Here is a 27,580-nt window from a genome sequence, read left to right as displayed (position 1 = left end):
TTTTCTAAGATTTTATTTATTTATTTGAGAGAGAGCAGAGCGAGAGAGGTGGGGTGGGGAGGGGCAGAGGGAGAGGGAAAAGCAGACTCCCTGCTGAGCAGGGAGACCGACTCGGGGCTCAATCCCAGGACCCTGGGATCATGACCTGAGCCGAAGGCAGATGCTTAACCAACTGAGCCACCCAGGTGACCCCCCATCCTGTTTTTTTAATTAAACTTTTTTTTTTTTGAGGTAATTGTAAATTCATATGCCGTTGTAAGAAATAATACAGAGAGATACCGTGACCCATTTGCCCAGTTTGCTTCCTTGGTAACATCTTATAAACCATAGTACATACCAACCAGGAAATTGACATTGATACAGTCAAGATAGAGAATGTTTCCACACCACAAAAATTCTTCATGTTGCCCTTTTGTAGCCACACCTGCTTCCCTTTTGCTCTCAGCCCCTTTTTAATCCCTTTAACTACTAACCTGGTCTCTATTTGTGTACTTTTTTCATTTCAAGGATGTTCTATTTATAGAACATACTGTATATAACCTTTTAGGATTGGCTTTTTAAATTTAGCATAATATTCCGGAGATTCATCCAAGTTGTATATATCAGTGGTTTTTTCCTTTTTATTGCTGAGTTGTATTCCGTTGTATGGGTGTTCCACAGTTTGTTAACTATTTACCTGTTTAAGAACATCTGGATTATTTTCTGGTTTTGGCTCTGAACATTTATATACAGGTTTTGTGTGAACATAAGAGTGCTATTGCTGGGTCATACATATGGTAGTTGCCTGTTTAGTTTTTTTAAGAAACTGCCAATCTGTTTCTCCGTGGCTGTACTATTTTATTTTATATTTCCACTAGCAGTTTATGAGTGACCCAGTTTCTCTGCATTCTTGTTAGCCTTTAACGTTTTTTAAACATTTTAATAGGTGTGTCCTGATATCTCATTGTGGTTTTTATTTGTGTTGTAATTGCTCTGCATCTTCACCAGCATTTGATGAAGACAAATTGGTTTTTTGTTTTTGTTTTATAATTAATTTATTCTAATAGATATGTAGTGATGTCTCATTGTGGTTTTGATTTGTATTTACCCAATGGCTAATGATACTGAGCAGCCTTTGATGTGTTTATTTGCCATCTATATGTCCTCTTCACTGAAATGCCTATTTGTCCATTTTCTAATTGGATTGTTTTATATTCTTTTGAGTTTTGAGAGTTCTTTATATATTCCAGATACTACTCTATCAGATACTATGTGGTTTGCAGATACTTTATCATTCTGTAGCTTGCCTTTCATCCTTTTCACATGGTCTTTTGCAGAACAAAATTTTTAGTTTTCATGAGGCCCCAGTTTATCTATATTTACCTTTATGGATGGTGCTTTCAATTCGAAAGTCTTTGCTTAATACTAGATCTCAAAGATTTTCACCTATTTTTTTTCTAAATATTTTCATAGTTTTAGTACATGATCCATTTTCAGTTAATTTTTATTTAATTTAATTATTTTGGTGGCCTATGGATATCCAATTGCTCTAGCTCTGCTTGTTGAAAAACTATTTTCCTCCATTGGATTACTTTTGCACTTTTGTAAAAAATCAGTTGGACATATCTGGGTCTGTTTCTGGGTTCTCTGTTTTGTTATATTAATGTATGTATGTCTCTTCACTGATACCGCAGGGTTTTGATTATTGTACCTATATAGTAAGCCTTAATATCAGGCAGAATGATTATTTCCATTTTCTTCCTTGCCAGCATTGTTTTAGCTATTCTAGGGCCTGTGCCTTTCCATATAAATTTTAGAATAAAGTTGTCTGTGTTTATAAAATAAATACCTTGCTGGGATTGTGATAGGAATTGCATTAAGCCTGTAGATCAATTTAAGGAGAATTGACATCTTTACTATGTTGAGTTTTCCAGTCTGTGGACCTTCCATCACATTTTACTCTGCTTTAGTTGAGTGAACAAATGTATTTTCTATGCTGCTTGTGTGTTAGGAACTATGAACAGATATGGTGGTCGATGGAGAATGTGGGTTTTGTGATGAGTAAGTCATCTCTGAGAGTAAGGTACAGAGGAAGGTAGGTGGCAACACAGAAGAGAAGTTACTGCCTTTGAGAGTTAGTGAGTCCTTCATAGAGGGATTGACTTTTTAAGCTGGGTCTTGGATAAATAAGCATTTTCTAAGCAAAAAAGGGTAAAGTCATTCTTGTCCTAATCCTGATGTACATTTTCCCCTTTATATTCTCCAATTTTGGTCATTGGGCTTATTCTGATATTTTAGGTTTTTTATTTGTACTTTCTTGTTTCTGAATTTTCGTTTTACTTTTGCTTCTTGTGAAAAGTTTCTTTTCCCACTTCTGTGAACTGGAATTTCATTCATCCATTAAGACTCAGATTAAATTAGATCTTGTCTCCTTCCCTAAGCCAGTCCATAGTATTTAAATTGCATAGCATCGTTGCTAGAAACATTTACTTTGATACCTAAGTCTTATATTGTCAGGTCTTATTCATGTATTAAGTTTTTTGGAGGTATAAAGCCAATTTGATGTCGTAGCACCTAGCCAAACGTGGATCAGAGGTAGCACTGTAGGGCCTTAAATGTGCTCTTTCATCTGATGTCCCTAGGTCTTCATCATTCACATCTTTGATCAAATGTCACCTCCTCTGAGACTTTCCCTGACCACCCTTATCTAAGATAGATGTACCTTGCCCTCCAATTCTTTCCTAACCCTTTGTCCAGCTTTATTTCTCTTCACAGAATTTATTTGTACCTGATCTGGTATCATTTATCGGACTTAATTTCTGTCTGCCCAGTGAAATAGAAGTACCATGGAGCACAGACATGAGTCTTGATCATTGCTATATCCCAGGGGCTAGAACCTTGCCTGGCACAGTGTAAGATGCTTAATAAAGATTAGTTGAGTAAATGAGTGAATAACAGGGTTTGGTATTTGTACATCAGAATGTTAAAATATTTTCACTCATATGCTAATTCAACTCAGTCTTTTTAAATCTTTAGTTTCTAACTAAGAAATGGGCCACATTCTAGGCTTTTATTGAATTATAATCTCTGGGAGATAGGCCCTGAGCATGTTTATTTTGGTGAAAGCTCTCTAGGTGAGTTAGTGCTTCAAATCTAGTGAATGTAACTGCTGTCTCCTCTGGAGTGGGATCAGGACAGTTAATATGGCAAGAGGTGTTCTGGTTATTTTGTACTTTTTTCAATATGTGGATAAAAGACCAGGTCCAATGGCTTTGGTACTGCTGAGGTTTGTGAAAAAACAGATGGGCAGGCAGAAACTTGGGCATGGATTACAAAATGAACAAGAAGGGAGTATGCAAATATGACAGACTTACATTTCAAGTGATAAGGATTTGTTTGAAAACTTTAACCTTACTTTGTTGTTTTCTGAACATGTGAATGTGATGGTTTAGGAAAAGAATCCATTTAATGGTGACAAATCTAGTTTTCAGAAATGTATGCATTCCAGAAATTATTTTCTTTTTATATATACGTATCTTCTTTCATTTTTCTGCGAGACTCTGATCTTGTAAATCAGAGACATAGGAATTTCACCTCTAACTAACATGGGAGAGACTTCCTGTATTAATTTATGCCACCCACTGTATTTTTAGCAGTGTCCAATAGGTGTTTGCACCTGATAGGTACTCAAAACGGTGTTCTGTAGTCTTTTGAAACTTCTTCAGTTTTTGCTTGGTTAAGTGTATGTGGCTTTTAGTTGAATGTGGTAAATCTAAGATAGTTAGGGAGGAACGGAGTCAAGAGAGTAAGCATGGCTCCTGGAGGAAGAGTAATGGGTGGGAGTCAGAAGACAAAAGGGTCTGCACAATGGCTGTGTGATTATGGACAAATCACCTAATTTTTTTCTATTTCCTCATCAGTAACTATGCTAAATTATCTTTTCTAATTTGTAGGATTGTGAGACTCAAATGAAATAATGAAATAATGAAGGATATTACTACTGTAGAACCAAAGAAGGTATAAGCAGCCATTTGGTTTACTTCTTTCTACCATGTATGTAGCACAACCAACATTTAATCAAGTTCTTTGGATATACAGAATGAAATGGTGCGCATAATGAATATTTTCTCATTAGAGATTTATCAAGGAAAACTTCTGTACAAGATTTTAAAATTTTAATAGAATTTGTTTTAACCAGACGATCTTATAAACTATGCCTAGAAACATGAAAGTGGTCTTCATGTGGCTCTTTTAGTGTTCTGTAATGGCATTTGCTGTGATGGGATTTCACTTGCAGAGCTTTAGGCTTAAATTGTGGTCCTGTGATACATGCCTTTTACTTTTACTGTGTGTATTTGTCTCTTAGTAGGGTTGGTTTTAGTTCTGAACTTTAGTTGCATTCAGAACATTCTTAAAGAATGTTCTTTAAAATTAACAGTAGGAGTATTGTGAAATATAATTTTAAACTTTGAGAAGATAGTTTAGGATCCTAGAGTGCTTTCACTGTTATCAAGAACACCCATTATTATTTTACATAAGAAGTTCCACTAAATAGTTTGAATTTTTAGAATGCTACAAATCCTTTTATTGCAGTAGCAATGCTCCTTCAAACCCAACACTTTTATCCTTGTTAATACCATTAACTATTAGCCAACCTGCTACAGCAAATTATCTGACTTATATCTTATTTCCCCCGCAATAGTCTACCTTAAGACAATGATGAAAAAGAACAATGAAGAGAGAAGTGGCTCTGACATCTCAAAACCTATTATAGAAGGCTGTAAGCATTTAAAACTTTGTGTAACTGGTATTAATAGGCAGATAAGTTGTTTAGAGTTGCTCAGAAATTCTGTGGGGGCACCTGGGTAGCTCAGTCAGTTAAGTGTCTGACTCTTGATTTCAGCTCAGGTCATGATCTCAGGGTTGTGAGTTCAGGCCCTGCATTGGGTTCCACACTGGGCATGGAGCCTACTTAGAAAAAAAAAAAAGAAAGAAGAAATTATATGTTATGTAAATTTTATATGTAAATTAGATCTCATCTGTATACATATATATGTATTTATTATAAGTTACATGCATTATATTTATAAAACAGTACAGCCTTCAGCACTATTTTAAATATTCTAGGTTATAAAGATCCACAGGTCAGTGGGTGAGAGAGTAGGATTATTCAGTATAATTTGTTGCAACAAATCGGATGACTGGAAAAAAGCTTATACATCAAAATATAATAGGAAATAAAACACATCCCAATAGATTAAAAGCAGATTTCAGAAACAGTTTATTTCAGGAAATAGACCTGGGTGAAAAATATGGAAATATGTTCAACTTCACTATTAGATAAATGTATAATGAAGCAGAATAAGTTTTTGCAAAGTTTATTTAATTTTTAAAAATTATTACATGAATATACCCAATATAGGTATAAATGGATGAAAATAACTGCTCCGGTCATTGCTGAAGCAAGAATGTGAGTTGGTAGACTTGCTTTGGAGAATGGCGTTATGAAACACACAAGGGACCTTTAATATGCTTATAATAACCTTTGGCTTAGTAATTCTTCTAAGAGTCTCTTCTAAGCTGATAAGCCTGATTGGCCTCCCAGTATAGGTTTATGGAAAAGATCATCTTATCATGTTGTTTTATTTGAAAGCCCAAGCATCATCTAAGAATAGAAACTTAGTTATAAATTATGCCATCTATAAGGTGACTTAAAATAGTTAAAAAGCTAACTATAGATAATTTATAATATAGAAAAATTTTTGGTAAATGAGAAAGGGTAGGATATAAAATGAGAAGTAGGGGATGATCAAACTGTTAAAAAAGAAAAGCACAGGGAAAAAATGCTAGAAGCAAATATATCACAGTGGTAACTCTTTGGGCATAGAACTGTGAGTGGTATATTTTCTTCTATTTTCTAGATTTTTTATTCTAGGCATGTTTTTGTTAGAGAATAATTTAATTCGAGCTTTAATATTGTTTATCTTGGGAAACATGAAATTACTATAGTGCCTTTGCTTTTTTTTGCTTTTAGGCTGAACATTGGTATAGAAATATGCTACTGATAGGATAGTTTATAGAAATAAGGAAAACAAATTACTTATGTAAATATTTCCAAATATACTATGTGGTGGATTGTATTTCTGTTCACTGAAATCTGCTTTCCTTCCCTGGGGGAGGATTTTACTTCCCTACTTGTTGAAGTCCGGTTTGGCCATGTTCACAGAATGTGAGTAGAAGTGATATATATCAGTTTGGGGATAAAGCTTTAAAAATCAGTTTGTGCTTCATTATACCCTCTTTTTCTTCTGCCACAGTGACTGACAGTGTTCTAGATAGAGGTTGTTCCATCAGTCTGGATCTCAGAGTAAAGATGACATGGAGCATAGGATGGACATGTTTCATGAGTGAAAAATAAACCTTTGTTGTAAGTCACTGATTTTGAGGTCATATGTTACTGCAGCATAATCTTCCCTCTCCTCTCTGAGCAGCATCTGAAATAGTGCATAGGAGAAATATTTAGAACAAATATTATGTTTTAGGTTTCCGAAAGAAGTAGTCTTTGGCTTTATTTTATTTCATTTTTATTTTTTTAAAGATTGATTTATTAATTTGAGGGAGAGAGAGTGTGTGTGCCCACACAAGCGGGGGGAGGTGCAGAGGAAAGGGAGAGAATCTCAAGCAGATTCCCTGCTGAGCACAGAGCCCAATGCGGGGCTTCATCTAACCACCCTGAGATCCTGACCTGAGCTGAAATCAAGAGTTAGCCGTTTAACCGACTGAACCCCCCCCCCCAGGCACCCCTCTTTGGCTATATTTTAGATCAGGGGTTGGCAAACTTTTTCTGTAAAGGGCCAGAGCTTTGTGGGTCATGTACTCTCTCTTGGAACTACTTAGTTCTGCTCTTGTAGCCCTAGAGCAGCCCTAGATAATATATAAATGAATGAGAATGGCTGTGTTCCAATAAAACTTTATTTAAAAAATAGGAGATTTGGTCCAAGGGCCTTAGTTTGCTGATCCTTGTTTTAGACCACAGACTCAGAATCTTGGGGTTAGAAGGAAATTTAAATCTTCAAAATAATCCTTGTCTGTGTGAGAATTCCTTCTTCAGTGTTGCTGAGTTACCGACAGACTACCACTCAGCCTCTTGCAGTGACTCCAGTGTGATGGTATACTGTCCTGGGAGGCAAGTGAGTTCATTTTCGAGCAGGCTTGATGGTTTTAGTGAGCCAAAATGTGCATCCCAGTAGTTTCCATCCAGTAGTCCTAGTTCTTTCTCTAAGACTCTAGAGCATAAATTCAAACCCTGTCACATCCTTTAAGTGTGATCTTCATGCTAATTCACTCTACAGCTCTCAAGCTAGATTAGTCCTAGTTCTTTGAAAGTGTGCTTTCAACCCTGTGGCCATACTTCTCTCCATTTCCTTAACAGCTTTTCTCATCATCTTTCCTCAGCTTCTTGGATTGTCATAATCCTACTTAGTTTCCAGGTTCAGCTCAATCAGATGTTGGTCGGCTCTCTGTTCCACAGAACTTTTTTCTGATAGAATATCTTGTGTTTAAAAAAGCATGTGTGGAATCCTTACTAAATTCTAAGTGAGATGCTTGAAAATATGGATACTGAGGATACAGTCATGATTAAATAAGGTTCCTGTCCCCATAAGTTATAAGTAATACCGTAAGTGCTTTTGGATTCCAGATTAAAGCTGTTGGTTGTTTTTGAATTGATTATTAACTTCAGTTCCAAAATACCTGAAAGGTTTTATAGTCTTAAGATTATCTGTAGATAATTACTGAAAGCAGATAAATGAAACAAATACTCAGATATGTTATTTACTAGGAATGTCTCTTACCTTTTAGTTGTTAGGTTAAATAGTTTCTACATAGACCTTGGAATATAACTTCCTTTAAATAGTTGAAAATGTTAATAGCTCTAATGTGTGAATCAGGATTTTCTCACTACTATACTGAAAGGCAAAATGGTAACAGGTATATGTTACAAATTGAACTTTCAGAATACAGTCTTATATAATTACTTTTATTTGGTATTTGGGGGATTTTTTGGTAAGGGTTCATTTGAAATAGGGTTCTGCTATTTAAAAAATTGAAAATCACTAGTTTAAATGTCTCTGTCTTCCTTCATTAAAGCAAAGCAGTTTCTTAATTTGTTTCCTTTGGTGTTTTGTACATGACTGAAACATCACTTAATGCTTATTAGCCAGTATGACTTGATTTTGGTCTTTAGAGGATTCCTCCTGGTTGATTTTTACTATACTGCTCTAATGAAGTTGGTCAGGGTCTAGCGTATATTGAGTCATAAATAGAATCAAATATTCTAGGCATGTAGTCTGACCTCAGTGAAGCGGAGCAGAACCAGCCCCACTTGTGGTCTGCCCGCTGTGTATGTCTGCATTGTTTGAGTTCATTATTTTGAAGGAAAGGAGGTAGAGCTAATTAAAAAAAGGCAAAGAGCTCTATTTAGCTTAGTCATTTGAGGCTTCTTTGTCGTGTGTTGCCATTGTACCAGTTCTCCTACATAACAAATGGTGCAGTTGTTGTAAAATAAAATGTGGAGGGAGGAGGAGCAAGATGGCGGAGGAGTAGGAGACCTAAATTTCATCTGGTCCCAGGAATTCAGCTAGATAGTTATCAAACCATTCAGAACACCTACAAACTCAACAGGAGATGGAAGAAAAGAATAGCAGCAACTCTGTGAACAGAAAGGCAACCACTTTCTGGAAGGTAGGACGTGCGGAGAAGTGAATCCGAGGCGATATTTGGGAAGATAGCCGTGGGGGAAGGGGGCCTCCGTCAGCCGCTACCGGCAAGTGATAGAGCAGCAGAGCACAAAATCGGAACTTTTAGAAGCCGGCTCTGCTGAGGGACGTCGCTCCAGTGGCTAAGTGGGGGGTGGAACCCTCTCTGGGACAGTGTGGTCTCAGGACCCTCGGGGTCACAGAAAGACCGGGGCCGCCTGAGTGCAGCAGAGCTCCCAGGTATCGGAGTAGGGAAGCCGGCTGCAAAGACAGAGTCGAGGAGTGGGCTCTCAGCTCGGGGTTGCCATCAACCGTGATCCGCGGCACAATCGGGCCACTGCTCCTCCAGCAGGGACCCAACGAGCGGCAGATCCGGGGAGACTCCCCTTCCTCCCCCAGGAGGAGCGGCACGGGAGCGCATCTCAGGAATCTGCTGGGTTTGGAGACTCCAAACGAGGTCGTGTGCCAGAGATAGAAACGCTTGGTCACAGGCCAGGTGAGTGCGGAGTGCAGCCGGAAACCGGGGAGATGGGAGTGATTGACTCCTTTTCTCTGGGAGCACACTGAGGAGTGACGCCCTGAGCTCTCGGCTCCTCTGGGGCCAGAGATTGGGAGGCCACCCTTTTCACTCTCGTCCTCCAACGCTGTACGGAAAGCGTTCAGGGAACAAAAGCTTGCGAGAGCAAACCCGAGCAGATTACTTAGCCCGGACCGGGCAAGGGCGGGGCAATTCTGCCTCCGGCAAAGACATTTGGGAACCTCGGCAACAGGCCCCTCCCCCAGAAGATCAGCGAGAACAGCCAGCCAAGACCAAGTTTACCAATCAATGAGAACGGCAAAACTCCAGCGCTAGGGGAATACAGCACATAGAATTCATGGCTTTTTCCCCATGATTTTTTAGTCTTTAAAAGTTAATTTTTTAAGTTTTCTTTATTTTTTTTCTATTTTTTTAGTTGAATTTTTCCTCTTTCCTTTTACAGCCAACATCACTTCCTTTTTTAATATCTTTTTTAAATTTTCATTTTTACACTCATATTCTATCCCTTCATTGTATTTAACCTTATTTTTTGAATATATATGTTTTTTTGTCTTTGAAATTTTAGGATACAGTTTTGTTTTTATTTTATTTATTTGAGAGAGAGAGAATGAGAGAGAGCACATGAGAGGGGTTAGGGTCAGAGGGAGAAGCAGACTCCCTGCTGAGCAGGGAGCCAGATGCGGGACTCGATCCAGGGATTCCAGGATCATGACCTGAGCCGAAGGCAGTCACTTAACCAACTGAGCCACCCAGGCGCCCAGGATACAGTTTCTTTTAACAGACCAAAATATACACTAAATCTAGTGTATGACTTTGTCCTAATCTGCCTGATCACATTCTCTCCTTTTTCTTTTAAAATTTTTTTGTTCTTTTTTCAATCAGCTTCTTATCAATTCCTTTTTAAAATTTTTTTTAATTTTCATCTTTACAGTCATATTCTATTCCTTCATCATGTTTACCCTTATTTTTGTATATGTATGTTTTCCTTTCTTTAAAATTTTGAGAGGCAATTTCTTCTAACAGACCAAAATACACCCAATATCTAGTGTGTGGCTCTGTTCTATTCACCAGCCTGATCATATATTTTTTTTTTTTCCCTTTCTTTTCCCCCGGTTTTGGGTCTCTTCTGATTTGTTGACTGTATCTTTTTGTGGGGTCATTGTTACCCTTTTAGCATTTTGTTCTCTCAATCATCTCTTCTTCTCTGGACAAAATGACAAGATGGAAAAACTGACCTCAAAAAAAAAAAAAGAGGCCGTACTGACTGCCAGAGACCAAATCAATACGGACATTAATAAGATGTGGGAACTAGAGTTCAGAATGACGATTATAAAGATACTAGCTGGGCTTGACAAAAGCATAGAAGATACTAGAGAATCCCTTTCTGGAGAAATGAACTAAAATCTAAGTGGAAATCAAAAAGGCTATTAATGAGGTGCAATCAAAAATGGAGGCTCTAACTGCTAGGATGAATGAGGCAGAAGAGAGAATTAGCGGTATAGAAGACCACATGATGAAGAATAAAGAAGCTGAGGAAAAGAGAGATAAACAACTACTGGATCACAAGGGCAGAATTTGGGAGATAAGTGATATCATAAGACGAAACAATATTAGAATAATTGGGATCCCAGAAGAAGAAGAAAGAGAAGGGCAGAAAGTATATTAGAGCAAATTATAGAAGAGAACTCCCCTAATTTGGAGAAGGAAACGCATCAAAATCCAGGAGGCACAGAGAACCCTCCTCAAAATCAATAAAAATAGGTCAGCACCCCACCATCTGATAGTAAAACTCACAAGTCTCAGAGACAAAGAGAAAATCCCGGAAGCAGCTCGGGACAAGAGGTCTGTAACCTACAACAGTAGAAACATATAGATTGACAGCAGACCTATCCACAGAGACCTGGCAGGCCAGAAAGGACTGGCATGATACATTCAGCACTAAACGAGAAAAAAAGACAGCCAAGAATACTGTATCAAGCTAGGCTGTCATTGGAAATAGAAGGAAAGATAAAAAGCTTCCAGGAAAAACAAACTAAAAGAATTTGCGATCCTCAAACCAGCCCTACAAGAAATATTGAAAGGGGTCCTCTAAGCAAAGAGAGAGCCTAAAAGTAACATAGACCAGAAAGGAATAGAGACAATATACAGTAAGTCAACTTACAGACAATACAATGGCACTAAATTCATATCTTTCAATAGTTACCCTGAATGTAAATGGGCTAAACGCCCCAGTCAAAAGACACAGGGTATCGCGTTGAATAAAAAAATAAGACCCATCGATACGCTGCCTGCAAGAGACTCATTTTAGACCCAAAGACCCCTCCAGAATGAAAGTGAGGGGGTGGAAAACCATTTACCATGCTAATGGACACCAAAAGAAAGCTGGGGTGGCAATCCTTATATCAGACAAATTAGATTTTAAACCAAAGACTGTAATAAAAGATGAGGAAGGACACTATATCCTACTTAAAGGGTCTCTCCAACAAGAAGATCTAGCAATTTTAAGTATCTATGCCCCTAACATGGGAGCAGCCAATTATATAAGCCAATTAATAACAAAATCAAAGAAACACATCAACAATAATACAGTAATAGTAGGGGATTTTAACATCCCCCCCTCACTGAAATGGACAGATCATCTAAGCAAAAGATCAAGAAGGAAATAAAGGCTTTAAATGACACACTGGACCAGATTGACTTTACAGATATATTCAGAACATCCCATCCCAAAGCAACAGAATACACATTCTTCTCTAGTGCCCATGGAACATTCTCCAGAATAGATCACATCCTGGGTCACAAATCAGGTCTCAACCGGTACCAAAAGATTGGGATCATTCCCTGCACATTTTCAGACCACAGTGCTTTGAAACTAGAACTCAGAAGAGAAAAGTCGGAAAGAACTCAAATACATGGAGGCTAAAGAGCATCCTACTAAAGAATGAATGGGTCAACCAGGAAATTAAAGAATTAAAAAAATTCATGGAAGCAAATGAAAATCTAAACACAACTGTTCAAAATCTTTGGGATGCAGCAAAGGCGGTCCTAAGAGGAAAGTATATAGCAATACAAGCCTTTCTCAAGAAACAAGAAAGGTCTCAAATACACAACCTAACCGTACACCTAAAGGAGCTGGAGAAAGAACAAATAAAGCCTAAACCCAGCAGGAGAAGAGAAATAATAAAGATCAGAGCAGAAATCAATGAAATAGAAACCAAAAGAACAGTAGAACAGATCAATGAAACTAGGAGCTGATTCTTTGAAGGAATTAATAAGATTTATAAACCCCTGGCCAGACTTATCAAAAAGAAAAATGACCCAAATAAATAAAATCATGAATGAAAGAGGAGAGATCACAACCAACACCAAAGAAATACAATTTTAAGAACATATTATGAGCAACTATGTGCCAGCAAATTAGATAATCTGGAAGAAATGGATGCATTTCTAGAGACATATAAACTACCAGAACTGAACCAGGACGAAATAGAAAACCTGAACAGACGCATAACCAGTAAGGAAATTGAAGCAGTAATGAAAAATCTCCCTACAAACAAGAGCCCAGGGCCAGATGGCTTCCCAGGGGAATTCTACCAAACATTTAAATAAGAATTAATACCTATTCTTCTGAAACTGTTCCAAAAAATAGAGATGGAGGGAAAACTTCCAAACTCTTTATAGGACAGCATTACCTTGAGCCCAGAATCAGACAAAGACCCCATCAAAAAGGAGAATTACAGACCAATATCCCTGATGAACATGGATGCAAAAATTCTCACCAAAATACTAGCCAGCAGGATCCAACACTACATTAAAAGGATTATTCACCACGACCAAGTGGGATTTATTCCTGGGTTGCAAGGTTGGTTCAACATTTGCAAATCAATCAGTGTGGCACAATACATTAAAAAAGAAATAGAAGAAAGAAAAGAACAAGAACCATATGATCCTCATGCAGAAAAAGCATTTGACAGTACAGCATCCTTTCTTGATTAAAAGGGATATAGGGTACATACCTCAATATCATAAAAGCCATCTATGAAAAACCCACAGCAAATATCATTCTCAGTGGGGAAAAACTGAGAGCTTTTCCCCTAAGGTCAGGAACATGGCTGGGATGTCCACTATCACCACTGCTATTCAACATAGTACTAGAAGTCCTAGCCTCGGCAATCAGCCAGCAAAAAGAAAGAAAAGGCATCCGAATCAGCGAAGAAGTCAGACTCTTTGCAGATGATATGATACTTTATGTGGACAACCCAAAAGACTCCGCCCCAAAACTACTAGAACTCATACAGGAATTCAGTAAAGTGGCAGGATATAAAACCAATGCACAGCAATCAGTTGCATTTCTATACACCAACAACGGAAGAAAGAGAAATTAAGGAGTCGATCCCATTTACAATTGCACCCAAACCATAAGATACCTAGGAATAAATCTAACCAAAGAGACAAAGAATCTGTACTCAGAAAACAATAAAATAGTCATGAAAGAAATTGAGGAAGACACAAAGAAATGGAAAAATGTTCCATGCTCATGGATAGGAAGAACAAACATTGTGAAAATGTCTATGCTACCTAGAGCAATCTACACATTTAATGCAATCCCTATCAAAATACCATGAACTTTATTCAAAGAAATGGAACAAATAATCCTAAAATTTGTATGGAACCAGAGAAGACCCCCAAATAGCCAGAGGAATGTTGAAAAAGAAAAGCAGAGCTGGTGGCATCACAATTCCGGACTTCAAGCTCTATTACAAAGCTGTAATCATCAAGACAGTATTGTACTGGCAAAAATAGACACATAGATCAAAAGAACAGAATAGAGAGCCCAGAAATGGACCCTCAACTCTATGGTCAACTAATCTTCAACAAAGCAGGAAAGAATATCCAGTGGAAAAAAGACGGTTTCTTCAACAAATGGTGTTGGGAAAACTGGACAGCCACATGCAGAAGAATGAAACTGGACCATTTCCTTACACCACACACAAAAATAGACTCAAAATGGTTGAAAGACCTCAATGTGAGACAGGAGTCCATCAAAATCCTAAAGGAGAACACAGGCAGCAACCTCTTCTACCCGGGCGGCAGCAACTTCTTCCTAGAAACATCGCCAAAGGCAAGGGAAGCAAGGGCAAAATGAACTATTGGGACTTCATCAAGATAAAAAGCTTTTGCACAGCAAAAGAAACAGTCAACAAAACCAAAAGACAACCACCAGAATGGGAGAAGATACTTGGAAATGATGTATCAGATAAAGGGCTAGTATCCAAAATCTGTAAAGAACTTACCAAACTCAACACCCAAAGAACAAATAATCCAATCAAGAAATGGGCAGAAGACATGAACAGACATTTCTGCAAAGAAGACATCCAAATGGCCAACAGACACATGAAAAAGTGCTCAACATCACTCGGCATCAGGGAAATCCAAATCAAAACCTCAGTGAGATACCACCTCACACCAGTCAGAATGGCTAAAATTAACAAGTCAGGAAAACGACAGATGTTGGGAAGGATGCAGAGAACCCTCCTACACTGTTGGTGGGAATGCAAGCTGGTGCAGCCACTCTGGAAAACAGTATGGAGGTTCCTCAAAAAGTTGAAAATAGAGGTACCCTATGACCCAGCAATTGCACTACTGGGTATTTACCCCAAAGATACAAATGTAGTGATCCGAAGGGGCTCGTGCACCCCAATGTTTATGGCAGCAATGTCCAAATAGCCAAACTATGGGAGGAGCCTAGATATGCATCAACAGATGAATGGATAAAGAGGATGTGATACACACACACACACACACACACACTGGAATATTAAGCAGTCATCAAAAAAATGAAATCTTGCCATTTGCAACGACGTGGATGGAACTAGAGGGTATTATGCTAAGCGAAATAAGTCCATCAGAGAAAGACAAGTTTCATATGTTCTCACTGATGTGAGGAATTTGAGAAACAAGGCAGAGGATCATAGGGGAACGGAGGGAAAAATGAAACGATGAAACCAGAGAGCGAGACAAACCATAAGAGACTCTTAGTCTCAGGAAAGACACTGAGGGTTGCTGGAGTGGAGGGTGGTGGGAGGGATGGGGTGGCTGGGTGATGGACACTGGGGAGGGTATGTACTATGGTGAGCGCTGTGAATTGTGTAAGACCGATGAATCACAGACCTGTACCCCTGAAACAAATAATAACATTATATGTTAATAAAAAAAATAGTTTATCTCAAAGCACAAAATAAATAAAATGTGGAACATCAATTTTCACTGATTTTCCTCATTGAGGTATTTTTTGGCCCAGATTACTTTGTCTCTTGTTCAATTTAACCATCTACTTTCTGTCACCCAGAAGTTTAACCACCCAGAAGTTCTTAATCACGTCCTGAATTGAAATATTGTGCAGTCTTGGGCTGAGAACAAAACCCTGTAGTACACACTAACCTCCCTGTAGGTAGACGTTTCCTCTACAATCACTAGGCTTTTGGTACTGTTTGCTGAGTTACCACCATTGTCCTTAGGACAGACATTGTTATACGTTTGCAGAGCTTTCTTTCCAAAATACTTGTAAAATTCTTAAATTGTTCACTTCTACTCGAGAAACAGTTTATGTGAAGAATTTTCATCTTTTTGATCAGTTGCTCTTTGATGGAACTTGTGTTTTTTCAAGAAAGGATACATAAATGCACATAGAAAAGAAAGGAGTATATGTTTAAGCTGTAATTTTTAGAACCTGATTTTAAATTTATTAAAACTTGAAAATGTTATTATTTTACATGCCTTTTATTCGAAATTGGTCTTCTTTATAAAAGAACCTTGTTCAGGATGTTGAAGGAGCTAATAATTTTGGCTTAGAAGGATGTAATAGGAAACCTTCATGGTTTTACTGTGGTTGAAATATTTCTAAGTTTTCATGTAACAAATGCCACTTCTGCAATTAGAATGGCAAAGCTTTTAAAAGTTTGGAAAAGTTAGAGGTGCCTGGTGGCTCAGTTGAGCATCCGACTCTTGGTTTCAGCTCAGGTCATGACCTCGATCCTGGGATTGGGCCCCACATCAGGCTCCGCGCTCAGCAGAGTCTGCTTGAGAATTTTCTCTCTTCCTGTACTCCCTCCCCCAAATAAATAAATAAATCTTAAAAAAAAAAAAAAACTTTGGGAAAGTTGATTGAATGTGTGCTGACTCTAGGATTAATACAGAAATTTTTATTCTGCAAATGGCTCCCTTTATCTTCATTGATTTTTTTCTGAAACTTTTCTTTGAAATATAGAATGTAGATTTTCTTATTGAGAGGCAGTAAGTTGGAGAAGGAGCATGGGAGCAGAAATCAAGGCTTGGATTTTAATTTAGTTGTAGGTCTTTGTCACTTACTAGCTAATCCCATATCTCAAAGCTGTGAGATTTTCATCTATTTAATTTTCACAAGCATCTCTAAAGTGGTAGTAGTAATAATAATGTTCTATCAAGCTCTTACAAGTATAGGTTTTGCAGAATTGAAAATTAAATGTGAATAAAATTAAAGAAAAAATAAAATTCAAGTTAGTATATGAATGATATTGTTTTGCTAAAACTAAATTCCTGTTTATGGATTGGTACTAACTGGTACATTGCATATTCTTTTATGTTAAGCATGGCTGTCAAAATGTGGTTTGCTTTTTTTTTTTAATTTTTGATTATGGCATATTACACAAAGTTTACCACTTTATTTTTATTTTTATTTATTTTTATTTTTTATTTTTTTTAGATTTTATTTATTTATTTGAGAGCGAGAGCACGAGCAGGGGGAAGAGACAGAGGCAGAGGGAGAAACAGACTCCCCACTGAGCAGGGAGCCCGATGTGGGGCTCGATCCCAGGACCCTGGAATCATGACCTGAGCCGAAGGCAGACGCTTAACCGACTGAGCCACCCAGGCGTCCCTACCACTTTATTTTTAAAGTGTATAGTAGTGTCAAGTATAGCCACCTTGTTGTACAACCAATCCCCAGAGCTTCTTTATCTTGTAAACTCTATATCCATTAAATAACTCTCCATTTCCTCCTCCCCCCACCCCCGAAACCACCATTCTACTTTATGTTGCTGTGAATTTGACTATTTGAGATACCTCAAAGAAGTAGAATCATACCGTGTTTGGTTTTTTTTGGTCACTAGTTTATTTAGCATAATAAATGGTTCAAGGTTCAGGTTATAGCATGTATTAGAACTTGGCTTTTTTAAGGCTGAATAATATATCATTGTATGTATATACCACATTAGAGTCTGTGACAATAGCACCAGCGCCTTCATAACAAAACCTGGGCACTAAAATCGTGTGACAGTGCTTTAGTTAGGAAATGGTTCTGCAAATAATCCCCAAAAATGCATGTTTTCAGGTAAGAATAGTATTGAAATGAAGTTAATAATCTCACACAGGACTTGTGATGCCAAGACTATACTGTTTAATTCCAGTGTTGGAATCACTGGTGGTGAGGAGTAAGTGAAATAAGGTATTGGTCAAGGACCTGACTGGAATAGGCCCTAAATTTGTGTCGATTTTCTTTCCTCAGTTTTTTAACTGCTTATGGTTGGTTATAAAGCAGCTAATGAGGGGTACCTGGGTGGCTCAGTCATTAAGTGTCTGCCTTAGGCTCAGGTCATGATCCCAGGGTCCTGGGATCGAGTCCCGCACCGGGTTCCCTGCTCAGCGGGAAGCCTGCTTCTCCTTCTCCCACTCCCCCTGCTTCTCCCTCTCCCACTCCCCCTGCTTGTGTTCCCTCTCTCGCTCTATCTCTGTCAAATAAATGAAATCTTTAAAAAAAAAAAAAAGCAGCTAATAAGTTTTATTTTTGCTCTGCAAAGCGGTGGATGTTTTTTTTTTGTTTTGTTTTTAAAGATTTTATTTATTGGGGAGAGCGGGGGAGAGAGAGAGCACAAGCAGGGGGAGCGGCAGGCAGAGGGAGAAGCAGGCTCCCCGCTGAGCAAGGAGCCCGATGCAGGGCTCGATCCCAGGACCCTGAGATCATGACCTGAGCTGAAGACAGATGCTTAACGACTGAGCCACCCAGGTGCCCTGAGGTGGATATTTTTAAATAAAATTGACATATATATTGGTGCTACTAGAATGGACACACGTGTCTACTGACCATGGGAAAGAAAAAAATGAAATTTTCAAGTTTTATTATCATGTATAAAAATTTACCCTTGTTATTTTGTTCAGTAAACGTGTTGAGAGCACTTTTTAACAGGATGTGCCAAGTATTATATATTTTAAAAAGCATATTTTGTTAAATATAATGGCTTAGGGAAATTGGCATCTAATCTTAAATTTCTGTATCAGGTATTTAGGATTATTGCTAGTAAAAATGACTGTCAGATTGCTTTGTCATAGAGGAAATTTTCTGAGCATATTGATCCTGTGTCATGTTTCAAACCACCACTGTGTTGCCTCAGTAGGAAAGCCGCAAATGAAAAGAGTAGACTAGTTACACTTTTTTTCAAATGTCTTGGATCTTCTGTGCCTCTATTTTAATGGACAGTTTGGGAGTTGATGTCGGGGTTTGGGGATGTATGATTCTACACACATAGATTCACTTAAATATATAATACCTACATGTATGTAAATGAAAACATTGACAGTATTGCTTGTTGAGAGATTAATAGAAGCAAAGACCCCTTAAGTCCCTGCTCACAAATATTGTTAGTGTATAATAGGATCAGATATAGAACCCGGTTACAGAGGATAAACTCAGTTGAGGAGGGAATCTGGTAAAATACACATAAAAGATGGTTTATTTTAACCAGGTCATCAAAAGCACTATTACTGACTTCTTGATGGGTTGTAGAGTTGGTTATATAATACTGACTTTTTTTTTTCTTTCTGTGATGGTATTTAACGTGATGAAAGCTCCTGGTAATATAACATGAGGCAGTGATAGAAAATTTGTCTGGAAGCCAAATAGATTCATAATAATTTAGGAATAATTTAGGTCTGAAAGAAACCTTAGGATTCATTTTCTCCAGTCATCCCATTTGACCTCTGTCACACTAAAACATAAAGATAGTAGAAACTTGTTAATTTTGGCAGAGCCAGACTGAACTCAGGACTTTTGATCTCCAGTTCACTGTGTTTCCCTTATACATTGGCCACAGTAGAGACAGTATTTGCTTTTAAGGACTTTCTAGTACTTGACCTAACCTTACTGAATTTTGTACCTCTTATATGTACAAGACATTGTGGTTTATTAGATAATCAAGATATGTGAGTTAGTGACCTACTTTTTCCAATGTCTTGCTAATATACATATGTATTTTTTTAACTCGTTTACATTTTTTTTTTTAAAGATTTTATTTATTTGACAGAGAGACACGGCGAGAGAGGGAACACAAGCAGGGGGAGTGGGAGAGGGAGAAGCAGGTTTCCCGCCGAGCAGGGAGCCCAATGTGGGGCTCGATCCCAGGACCTCGGGATCATGACCTGAGCCAAAGGCAGACACTTAATGACTGAGCCACCCAGGCGCACGTACTCGTTTACATTTTTCTGCTTTAGTTCCTTTATCCATAAAATTGAGTGACCTGCTTTGTTTTCTCTCACTTGTGAAATAGTCTTCAAGTTTTGTTTGCTGGTGATAATGGTTTTAGTACACAGAATTACACAGTAGCTTTGTAAGGAATCTTAAGTATCATCTAGTTTAGCTTCTCATTCTGTAAAGAGGAAACTGAGGCTAAGTGGGATGAGTCAGTTGCCTGAGATGTTACAACTTTTCAGTGTCACACTGCAGCTGGAAACCAGGCCTTTCTTTCCAGGGTAGCAGCAGTGTTAAAGTTGATCAAGTATGAGTGGTTGGAGACAGAAACCTGGACCTGAATTGTGGCTATCCCACCAGCTGTATGTGACTTCGGAAAGCTACCTTAGTCTCTCTGATCTTTGTTTTTCTACAAATTAATCTGCCTAAAGTTGATGCTATTTATAAGAAACCTTAAGTACATTGATGAATAATAATTCGCTTGTTGAAAAATTTAGTGTATCTTCAGGGGAAATCATTCAGTTGGCACATATGCCTTTAAAAAAATCTTTTGTTAGAACCAATGCTTTTTCTTTTCTTATGGTAAAGTCATTTTTGGGAGCTGCTGACCCTCAGAGACACTCTTCTTTTCTTTAAAGGATCTTCACCAAGATGTCATTGGTAACCTATGGTGATGATTTTTGTTGGTGATTAAGTTAACTTTTTTATATTCTAATGTATTTAAAAATAATATGTTCAGTGAGGATGTATAATGAGGGTTGAGGGATAATTTTATCTACTGTTTGAATTGGTCTAGTTGGTTTAACTTGATTAAGCTTGTTTATACTAATAAGGAAAATGAAGTGGTTATTAGATCTCTAAAAGCTTTTTTAGTTCTGACGTTCTCTAGAGGGTAACATCAGTTGTAAAGATTTGGGGGATAAAGTTTCTCTGAATATTTTTTTTGTTTTGTTTGATTTTTTCATTTTGTTTTCTTATCCTCGCTAGTACATCAAGGACTTTCTTGAAGGAAAAGGTACTGGAGGGTGGGCAACAAGAGAAGGATTTATAGGTGGGAGTATAAATTGAAAAAATTTAATGATTTATAGGAACAGAACAGCCTCAGCCATGGAGTTTTTTTCCTTTCTGCTTTTGGGATAAGAGATGGTAACAATAATAATGATGCTGGTAATAGCTGACAGATACTTCTATGTGCATGGCTCTTTTCTTAGCAATTTATAATTTTTAGCTCTTAATTCCACAGCAGCCCTCTGAGGCAGTATTATTCCCGGTTTACATATGAGAAAAGTGAGGCCCTGTGAAGTTAAGTAACTTGCTTGAGGTCCACACAACTTTGCAAGGGATTGAGCTAGGATTTGTACCTACTCGGTCTCGCTCTGGACCCTGTGCTATATGGCCTAATTTGTTGAGCTACTGAATAAATATTTTGAGAATTGAAGTGGTAATACTACTTACACTCCACTTTTGCTAGAGGGGTGAAAACTCTAGGCAGGAGGCTTTGATGCATGGGAGATGCCAGTTAATTCAGTAAATGTGTACTGAACACCTGCTTTGTCCCAGACAGAAGGAAGTTTACTGTATTGCTTGGGCTTAAGAAATTGCAATTCTGTATTTGTTTGAAACAGACAAGGTTCCTGCCCTTAAGGTGCACGCGCTCAAGGGGGAAATCCAACAACAAACAAGTAAACAAATAGGATAATTTCAAATTGTTATCAGTAGTATGAAGAAAATTCCCTGGTGTAGTAGATTGCGGGGATGGAGTTCCACAAAGCTTAGTGTCCTAGAGATTTCATGGGGTTGGGTACTGTCCTCCAAATATTTTTCCCTAATTAGCTCACATCTGCTGAATTTAAGGAGAGTGTTAAACAAAAAATGAATTTATTGTGCAAATCTTCAGAGCTGTTGTTTATATTCTTTTGAACTTGTTCTATTGCTGAAGAAATAGAGCCAGAGGGAAATACTATTTTAAAAATATCAAAAAGCTGGGCGCCTGGGTGGCTCAGTTGGTTAAGCGACTGCCTTCGGCTCAGGTCATGATCCTGGAGTCCCTGGATCGAGTCCCACATCGGGCTCCCTGCTCAGCAGGGAGCCTGCTTCTCCCTCTGACCCTCCCCCCTCTCATGTGCTCTCTCTCTCTCATTCTCTCTGACTCAAATAAATAGATAAAATCTTTAAAAAAAAAAAATTATATTAAAAAGCTATGAAAATGAGGGCAGCCACCAGCCACTGTGCCTGCCAGGCTGTTTGGGCTGGTGGAGTGGTTCCTGACAGCTGTCCCTAGTGCATTATTGGCAATTCTGTGTTTGTTTGAAAAGTTAGGGCTACTGTGTGTCAGCCCTGACTGTTGTGTGTTGTCGTCTTCTACTTTTTTTAGGTCCAGGGCAGGATCCTCAAGTCATACATTACTTGAAAGGAGTTCTGCTGTCCTAGTTAATAGTAATAACAGTTTTTATATTGAGTACTTCCTATGTGCCAGATTTACTTATTTGTAAAGAGGAGAAAGCTTAAAGGAGTTAAGTCCTTGTTAAACCCAGGTTGGTCTGACACCAGAGTTCATGTGATCTTACCTTTTAATTAGATTGGTTTTCATGGTTCACTTCACACTGACGAATAGGCAAGAGTTTGCAAAATTGAACTTCAGGGAGCCTCCTTAATTTCATCCTGTAGGCCAGTAAGTTGTCCAGCTTTTCCAGTTACAAATTTCTGCAGTAATTCGGTTTCAGAGAGCAAGTAGTAGAGGGGACAGTGCTTTGTAGGTATGTGTAGACAAAGGTAATGCGTTCTTTCAGCCTGTTTTCTATTTAATCATTGAATACAATTAGAGGGACGCCTGGGTGGCTCAGTCGGTTAAGCGGCTGCCTTCGGCCCAGGTCAGGATCCCAGGGTCCTGGGATCGAGTCCCACATCGGGCTCCTTGCTCAGCAGGAAACCTGCTTCTCCCTCTCTCTTCCTCTGCTTGTGCTCTCTCTGTCAAATAAATAAAATCTTAAAAAAAAAAAAAAAAAGAGTGAATACAATTAGAATTGGTTTAGGAAAGTTGTAGATTAACTTGTAAATACTTCTTTGCATTTCCTTGCTTTTTATTGGATTTAGTGTCCATGTTATTACGTTGTATTTAGCCTTTAATTTGGTACTTTATACTATTATGTCAGCCAAATTTTTTAATCTTTAGCAAAAGAAATTAAGTAAACTAGAGATTTCTGACTGGCTAGCTGTTTAATTTCCACTGTTTTACATTAAATCATTGTGATGCTCTAGTTTTTGTGATCCCTAACCTCTGAAAATCTTCCATTATGAATTTTGAATTAATTTTATTTAAAAGTTGTTTTCATTTCTCTTTTCTGGTGCACTGTCCAGTTTGGTAAACCCTAGTTAGGCACTTGAAGTGTGGCTAGTCTAAATTGACAAATGTTGTAAATGCTGGAGACTTAGTATAAAAAAATCATGTGATGAAATATCCCAGTTTATGTTGATTATATGTTGAAGACGTTGAAGTGATAATGTTTTGGTTCCTTGAGGTTAAAAATATTGTTTAAATTAATTTTACCTTTTACTATGTTTAGTGAGCTTCCTATTAAATTATATATGTGACTTGCATTTGTGGTTCACATTATATTTCTATTAACCAGTATGTGCAATCAGTATGTGCAATCAGTAACATCAAATGAATTCTATACTATAAGAATTTACCAAGAATTGACCAAACCTGTTATATCTACATGTGCTTTGTTAGTTTTTTTTCTTCTTCTGAAGACTAAAACTGTCCTAATACTTGGACCTGTATTGCTTGGGCTTAAGAAAAATCTGTTGCTTGGATAACAAAGTAGATTTATAAGCCTCCTGTGATGTCCCCTTCCCCCACCCTGGGGTACAGCTGTTTTGAGGAAGGTATAATTTATAGCTTTCATTAGTATAATAGGTGGAAGAAACAAGCAAATGAAAATAATTAGTTTAATGTGATGCTAGTAATACTGGTCATAACATAACTTCAGTGAGTCAGACTTTATGGGAAAGCATAAACCACACTGATTCTTGTTTAAGATATTTTTCTATAGTTTTATTAAGAAAAAAATTGAGGGATGGGTGGGCAGCAGGGAAAAATAATTTGAAACAAAATTGAAAAAAATATCTTTTTTAGCGATTTTTTTTTTTTTTATATTGGTGAACTTTATTTTTGGCTTTGGTGCAAGTTCATATTAAGAAACTGAGTCATTTTAACTTTTCTTATATTTTCTTGAATAAAAATAAAAACTATTAAACTTCGTAGGAGTAAAGTCTGTTAATAGCCCTACAGTCAGTCTGCTTGTAGTAAATATGAGCTCTTTACCTATCTACTATTGTATTATTCTGAAGGAGGTGTAGGATTAATTGGAGTCTCTGTAAACTGACCTACAAATGATTTTATGGTTGTTAATTTTTTAAAACATAAGATACCAGTATCAAGGTCATGTAGCTAAGTGTGGTCAGAAGTTTTTAAAACATCTGCTGTTAGTAGTGTTTGATTCATTACGTGAGGTCCCTGTCTGCTCTGGGCATCTCTTAGCAGTAGACTTTGTTGGTGGACTGTCTCCAGCAGGAAAGAGGATGTGCTAAAGCAAGATAGCCTAATCACTTTGTAACTTACCTCCCAATTTTTTTCATTGGCAACACAGCCCAGGAGGAAGTGGATCAGTGATACATTCTTTAAGTTGGGCTTTTTAAGGGGTTATTCAGCTAGGGCTTTACTTCTATATAAAAGTCTTAACATATTTTAATATTAATTTTACAGATCCTTCCGCTGAGGAATTGAGAAAGCTAATGATGTTACATGGAGGGCAATACCATGTGTATTATTCCAGATCCAAAACAACACACATTATTGCCACAAATCTTCCAAATGCCAAAATTAAAGAATTAAAGGGGGAAAAAGTAATTCGGCCAGAATGGATTGTGGAAAGGTAAGTTTAATTTTTAATTAATAAGTTTTAAAAATTGGAATACTTCTTACATTATAAACACTTATCTCACTTATATTGCCTCTTAACGGTGAAAAATAATGTCTTAATACTGTTGTACTCTTTAACCTCACATTGATAATTTAGGTAACCTGGTATGTTAGTGTTCTTGCGGCCTCAGCTACCAGGAATTAGGGGAGATGACTCAAGTAAGCAGCAGGAAGCAGTGATGGGAAGGGGTTGGCTAAGCATGGTGTTCATTCAGCAAATGTTTGTACATCTCTGACGGGCTATGTACATGGGAAATATCAATGAAGCAAACAAAGATCCGTTCCCTACCTCTTGGAGCTTATGTTCTATTGAAAACATTAAAACAATATTCTTAATATATGAGTAAATTATAGGTTAAAAGTTAATACGTGCTAAGGGGGAAAAAAGAAAATCAGGGTATTGGGACCTGGTGTACTGGGAGAGGGGACAGAGAGGAAGAGCAGTTTTTTAGTTGTTACATTATGGTTCTTCTGTTGTTGGTTTGGAATTGATGTTGTAAATCATCGGCCATTCATACTAACTCCCTAAATTTAAATATGTCATCTTGATGAGCCATAACTTAAGTGATTTATATCTTGAAATGATATATAATATATGTGAGTAATTGCTAGATTTATGAAAGTTAAAATTTAAAATATTAAAATCCTCATTTGTAAAAGAAGGCTTAATATTGATATGCTATGATTAGGTGAGAAATAATTTATGCAAAGTATCTAGCACAGTGCCTGACCCATTGTTAGAGGCATAATACATAAGAAGTTCTTTTGTTATTTTTATTCTATAAACATTATCAAGTATTGGAAAATTAATTCCAAAATGTCAAAAGTGCATTTTGAAAAAGTCCATTTGACTTCCAGAAAACCAAATGTATCTTATAGATTAAGGGTTTTTTAAACTTTGGGGGATTAAGTTGATGGCCCATCTGTGGAACATCTTATTGATTCCTTTTGCTGTTTTCTCATGACCTGTCCCTTCGTTACATAGGATCATTGAACGTGGCTTTTAGCTGTTTATCTCCTTAAAAAAGGAGCTGTGCCGTTTTCAGTTTAAGAAGTTAGTATCATTCCAGAGTTGGGCTGTGTGGTGTCATGTACAGACAATCCTATCATCATGCTAGGGCTAGAATTGGATCTGAGAATATTAGTCTGACTTTGGAGGGAATGGGAGAGATCCATAGATATTAGGAAAGTGGGCTAAAAAGGGTGCTTGCTGGGTGGAACTTGATTTGCTTAGAAAATAGTAGTTTTCATTATAGCTTTTTTTTTTTTTTTTTAGCCTACTCTTCCTTCTTGCCCTGAGTACAACTAAAGAGAGAATACAATTGAAAAAGCAACTTACGGCAGTTATAAGTTTTAAAGTTCACTTGAATGGATTTTATTTCAGTTTGAAGTCATCTATTTTTTTAAATTTTTTATTGTTATGTTAATCACCATACATTACATCATTAGTTTTAGATGTAGTGTTCCATTATTCATTGTTTGTGCATAACACCCAGTGCTCCATGCAGAACGTGCCCTCTTTAATACCCATCACCAGGCTAACCCATCCTCCCACCCCCCTCCCCTCTAGAACCCTGTTTGTTTTTCAGAGTCCATCGTCTCTCATGGTTCCTCTCCCCCTCTGTTAATCATCTATTTTTAAATAACTGATTATATGTCCTGTTTGCTTCATTTTACATATGAAAAGGCAGAGCTGATAAGGCTAACTCGCCCAAGAATAGCAGGATTCAGAATCCAGATTTTTCTGACTCCTATTTAGGTCTGCTCTTTGCCATTTAATTAAGCTTATTATAGATGAATTGGCCCATGTGGAAATGGATCAGCCTGAGCATATGTCTTAATATATAAAATAAATGCCCACTGTCTACATGTCCTAGCATGGAATCCTTTTGGGCAGTCACAGTACTGTTTTGTTTCATACTCTAATCCCAGTCTTGTTCATCTCTTCTTAGTAGTGTTTTTATGAGATTTTATTATACTTAAAATTTTAAACATTATTTTAGTTATTTAATGAATGGTACATGACATGTTTTCTTTGTTTTCCTATTTTTAGTTTGAGAAGTTTAAAAAGCAGCTACCACTTCTAAGTGTGTGGGGTGATAACTTTGCTGTGATTAGAATTCCCTGATGTCTGTGTATGTGCCATTAAACCTGAGTTAATGTGGGCATGATTATAGGGCCACCACTTCTAAGAGGCAGGGGAGTCCTTTAATGGAGAAGCCTATGTGCATTAGTTTTAGGTAGGAGATTATCTTATGAAAACTTTGCCTGGCAAATCTTACCCTTTTATGTAGTATATTGTAAATTAGGGATTTTCAAATTTTTGTCATAACCCTTTTTTTCAGACAATTTAATGTTGACATTTGAAGGATAGAATGGGAAGGTGCTGCGATTGACCCCACTGCCTCATCAAGCCTGACAATGCCATGGAGCACAGTTTAAAACCCCTGTCCTAAGTTATTAAAGGCTGATTTTGTTTTTGTTGTTCTTCGTTGTGTGTTGAGTCTTTTGTAGCAGGGGACCCTGCCTCCTGTGGTTAGGTTTCCCAAGTGGGTCTGCTGCCAGTGAGAGCCGATGATTGTTGCAGTTCATGCCAGCTGGGGGTACTGGTTCCCAGCCAGATCTGCCCTTTCTTTTTAAGTTCCCAAACTACAATGTGTTAGCACATTTGTTAGGTACTTACAATACTATGAAGAGCTCATACTTCCTGTGGGTTAAAACGTTGTTTCTAATTACATTTACTATTAATATTAGAGTGCTTATTCAACTCAAATAAAAATTGATCGTGATTTCACCTTATGATTTTTTTTCATTTCTCTTGTGTT

The 27,580-nt window shown here is 37.5% G+C and overlaps 1 protein-coding gene across 6 annotated transcripts in view; it reads left to right on the top strand.

Moving 5' to 3' along the window:
* REV1 (REV1 DNA directed polymerase) overlaps window positions 1–27,580 on the top strand; it is a 102,161-nt gene that overhangs the window by 34,331 nt on the left and 40,250 nt on the right. For 4 of the 6 annotated variants that reach the window (XM_032419888.1, XM_032419887.1, XM_032419885.1 and 1 more), the window contains one exon: window positions 24,540–24,708. In XM_032419888.1, the coding sequence (XP_032275779.1) occupies window positions 24,540–24,708 (169 nt within the window). Of the gene's footprint in view, window positions 1–3,932; window positions 3,997–5,069; window positions 6,407–24,539; window positions 24,709–27,580 lie in introns of those variants that run through there. The other 2 variants (XM_032419889.1, XM_032419890.1) reach the window with 2 other exon arrangements.

This window comes from Phoca vitulina, unplaced genomic scaffold, assembly GCF_004348235.1.
Source record: "Phoca vitulina isolate PV1807 unplaced genomic scaffold, GSC_HSeal_1.0 scaffold22, whole genome shotgun sequence".
Lineage (NCBI taxonomy): Eukaryota > Metazoa > Chordata > Mammalia > Carnivora > Phocidae > Phoca > Phoca vitulina.
The sequence above is the reverse complement of the archived record's forward strand: the minus strand, read 5'-3'. Positions and strand labels throughout refer to the sequence as shown.